The 4,253-nt window shown below is 37.5% G+C and overlaps 1 protein-coding gene across 1 annotated transcript; it reads right to left on the bottom strand.

Annotated features, from left to right (window-relative positions):
- Positions 1-1,764: 1,764 nt before the first annotated feature.
- Positions 1,765-3,741, bottom strand: LOC147865877 (putative UPF0481 protein At3g02645). The gene has a single exon (XM_087316210.1). The coding sequence runs from the start codon at positions 3,616-3,618 to the stop codon at positions 2,020-2,022; it is 1,599 nt and encodes a 532-aa protein (XP_087172336.1). The 5' UTR covers positions 3,619-3,741; the 3' UTR covers positions 1,765-2,019.
- Between the last annotated feature and the right edge of the window lie 512 nt (positions 3,742-4,253).

The following is a 4,253-nucleotide window of genomic DNA, read 5'->3' as shown; positions in this document are numbered from 1 at the left end:
CAAGTTCTGTCACATGCAATTCTACAAGCATTATCGATGATTTCCTTCATGCCACATCTCCATTCGTCTTTGATGAAGTTGGTCTATGAAGTTGCCCAATGGGGAGGTTGTATGGCTACAAGAGGTAAGCTTTGCCATATCTGTTTGAAGTGTAGAATTGATTTTCTTGGTGGTATTGTCACCCATATCTCAAACTTCTTCATTTATTTCTATGGACACTGACTTTATACTTTCATGTAGGTCAAGTACCTCTCCTCAAGTTTTCATACTTCTATGAGTTCTTGCCTTAGAAAAAGATATATCAATATGGCAATGAAGATTTAGAGATGGTAATACAATCCATACCTCCGTCTTTCTATTAGTAGAGATTTTAATGGATAGAGAGGAGAAGTGTTGGAAAACTTTTTGACCTTAAATATCACATCTGGGAAGACCGACCCATTAATGATGTCGATTAATCTATACGAACATTTTTACAATTGGTGCGAAGAATTGTGTTAGAAGAGATTTATGGTTGATGCTAAACTGACAAATAAATCTTCAAATGTGTAGTATTCAAAGTATATGATCCTTGGAAACTGTTTGGCCCAATGAAGTTTATGGGCCTAATTTTGGGATATTACATGGGAAGAGTCTTGGGAGATTTTGAGTCATAAATCTAGTTAGTGACATTCAATTTTCCTTTTATCAAATAAATGTAGAGAACAAGAGAAGGGGGGACACAAGTTTCTTTTTTCTAAGCTTGGAACTTCTTTTTATTGTTAATTTTTCCTATAAAAAGTAGGTCAAATAAGGCCAAAATAGCTAGTTTGGAGAATGTGAACTAGCTAGATTCTAAAAACTCTTGCCTAGAACGCAAAAATGGGGAATCTCTTTTGGTGAGCAAGTGGTAGGCGAGCTACTGATTTGGGAGCTAAGCATCTTTTTTCCATGATGATGAGCTTTTGTAGCCAAGTTCGTTAGATAGTTAGGTAGAGGGATGTGCATAGAGCCAATGATCACTATAGTCATCTCAAGCCAAGGGATATTAAAACTATTGGATATGTTACAATGGAAAATATCTCGTGATTAGGTGAGTCTATCATAAAAATGATAATGCTATGATACAGTTATTATCAATTTGCTTTTATCACTAATGGCTGATTGATGAGACTTGACAAAAGTATCTTCAAGTGGCATCGGTGATGGGAAAGCTAGGTCATGAGGTCCACTATGACTACTTTGCTCATCCTATTAATAGATTTAAGTAGATACATGTTTGGTCATTAGACTCACTAATGAATGCAAGATGGCTTTGGAAATTCTATAATCAAATTTTTTTGCCAATGTGCTGAAGGTCTACATTCATATTAGGGAATTAGGATTTTATACAGCACGTTCTCATGGCTAATTTAGCATACTGATAGAGATAATGTTTTGGATTTAGGAGGTAAATTGAAGACGGCTTTTTATCTAGAGTTATGAAACATGAGGATACCTATCATGAGTGGAATAAAAACATGCTCATGACACCATTCACTGAGTTAATATTAATATTACTAGTGTGACTTAAAACCCATTAACAATCCTTGTAACAAATAATTACTCAATAATGCATTAAACACAAATCAAGTTAATATTATTGATTGGGATTGTAACTTGAAACCTATTAACAATCCTTGTAATAAATAATCACTCAATCATGTAATAAGCACCAATCAAGTTACTATATTACAAGTGTCACTTAATACCCATTACAAATCCTTGTAACAAATAATTGCTCCCTCATGCATTAAGTAAGCACCAATCAAGGTGTTGTAAATACAATGCCATGTCTCACTGTGTTCTTATTTCTAAGCACAAAGATGCTTAGGACAATCTTCCACAATGATAAAAGCTCATATAGATTATAAGTGGAATAGACATAAATAAAGTAATATAGTCAAATGAGATCTCAAAAATGAACCAAGGAAAGAAAGCTGAAACACTTGATTTTATTTGAGCTTCCTTATGTGTTCTTGGGTTCATTTAGAGATTCCACTAGTAATAGCCTAAGATCGTGTAGAAAGTCTGCAAAAATGTCAAGATGAGGATTAGGATCGCGGTAGTGAGCGATGCCGTGAACCATGGGCGAGAGAAAAACGTGTCATAAAACTCCACATACATGGGTCGCCAAGGGCTATGATAGTGTTCTAGTACATCGCGTGTCATCTCATCCCATCTTTCGCATGATTTTATCACAATGTTGGTGTCGCACAACTTGTTCCACATCTTGACCAACTCGTGATCGTCTCCAAGGTGGTTCACTATCACCCCTGCCTTGGTCAAGACAGCTACATCCTTTGGTGTGTCAATGAGGGAGTCCATGATGACAGCATACTTAGTAAACTCACCTCCACCTTTGGAGGTTTGTTCATAGGCAAGCAGGTTCCTCAGCACATCCTCCGTGCCTTTGTACACAATAATCCTTGGAAGATCTAGCTGAAGCTTCCTCCTATGATACTTGATCACTGATGTGCCACCTTGACGAGCCTGAAACGAAATACCGACTTTCGAGAGTTGAGAAGCTGTTGGCAAGCGATCGCGATGATAAGACGGTAGGAAGATAGCTCCTTGATTCATCCGCCGAGGATCTTGTAATTGCAGGGATCTCCTATGCTCATGTATTCCTTGTGTGACCCAAACATATTGGCAATCAAGTAGATGATTGCAATTGAGTATATTGGCCCAATAATTGCTATAGCCCATGGGGAATGGACAATTTTTCACAACAATATCAACTAATACTCTCTGGAGATTTTTCAATTTGACGTCGGCTGCTCTGTTTTGTTGTCTATCAATCTGGGGATCTTTGAATCTGGGGATCTCTGGAATCTCTGCAATCTTCTTCAGATATGACATGGGAATTTGGTTGCCTATCAAGAACAAGTCCCTCCATACTTGGTTCCATTCAACTCCATTGCCGAAGGAAGTGGATAAGTAGTGGGTCTTAGTAGGTTCTTGGATGACCTTAACTCTGTTGTTGAAGAAAGGGAGACTATAGTCGGGTTCCTTATCGAGGGAATTTGAACATGCAGTGCCAAAGAAGAGCAAGAATTCATGAACGAAGACGGTATCGACAGTGAGCAGAAGTTTGAGGGAATCATTGGTATAGTTTTGGCAGGGTGGGATTGAATAATGGTTGCTAAGATCAGGGGGCTCAGGAATGAGGTGTGTTACCAGCTCATTTACTTTTGATTTCCCATGTCTTTCCATGAAGTTCTTCACACATAGTGCCTTACGATCATCAAATATGGACTTGGTCCCAAGATCTGCATACAATGGTCCGATAGTCAGGACTTCAGGGCAATATGGTTTTTGCTTGGCATTCAAGAATGCATCGGGAGGAATCGAAATTTTCGAGTTCCCCGTGGAGCTTTCCTGCTTAGATGTAGGTGTATCAGGATTAGTAGCAATATGATTGTCAATGTTTGTTATCATTTGTTCTCTCCAGCCATTGCCATCGGCAGTGAAGCTATATTGACGATGCGGCCCAATGCAGTGGTTTGTATGGCAAGTAGGGATGGGTTCAAATGGATGCACAGCAGCCTCATTGGGTTGGATAGTAATCCTGGTTTCCTTCTTGATATTCTCAGCCATCTCTTAACTACTACTACTACTACTACTTCTAAACTGATTTCTTCTTCTTCTTCTTCTTCTTCTTCTTCTTCTACTACTATTACTACTACTTCTGCAGTGACACTTTCTTCCTCTTTTTCTTCTTCTAAACTGATCAATTTCTTGTAGATGATCGAAGTACCATCCACTCCTCTTTTTATATACCTATTAGTGTTTATGTATTGATGTCAAGACATTATACCAATTTAGAAAAATGTCCACCCTTGAATCTTCATGGAGATCACCAAATGTCAAACATTCTTCAATAAGCTCCTTTGTTATGTGATAGAAGAAAAGGAATATCCAAGTCTAGAGTTATAGATGACCAATGATTGAGATAAATCAGATCTAGTCCACGGATATACATGACTTTCACAAGTTGCCTTAAGATATTATTTTGTATACTCAAGTTGTTAGTTGTTCACAAGTTGTCTCTTCCCAAAATAAGGGGGGTTATGTGACATATAGATAATTTTTATGTTTAAACAATTATTAATAATGTTTATATGCACATGTTATAGATTTTTCTACTAGTGTTCATTCCTAGGTTAGTGATATAGATTCCTTGTGGTGCAATGTCTTTGAGAAAGGGTGATCTGTCTTATTTTTAATGTTCA

Source organism: Azolla caroliniana, unplaced genomic scaffold (assembly GCF_043228905.1).
Source record: "Azolla caroliniana isolate FFs.n. ecotype wild unplaced genomic scaffold, voAzoCaro1.0.p SCAF_3, whole genome shotgun sequence".
Taxonomy (NCBI): domain Eukaryota; kingdom Viridiplantae; phylum Streptophyta; class Polypodiopsida; order Salviniales; family Salviniaceae; genus Azolla; species Azolla caroliniana.
The sequence above is the reverse complement of the archived record's forward strand: the minus strand, read 5'-3'. Positions and strand labels throughout refer to the sequence as shown.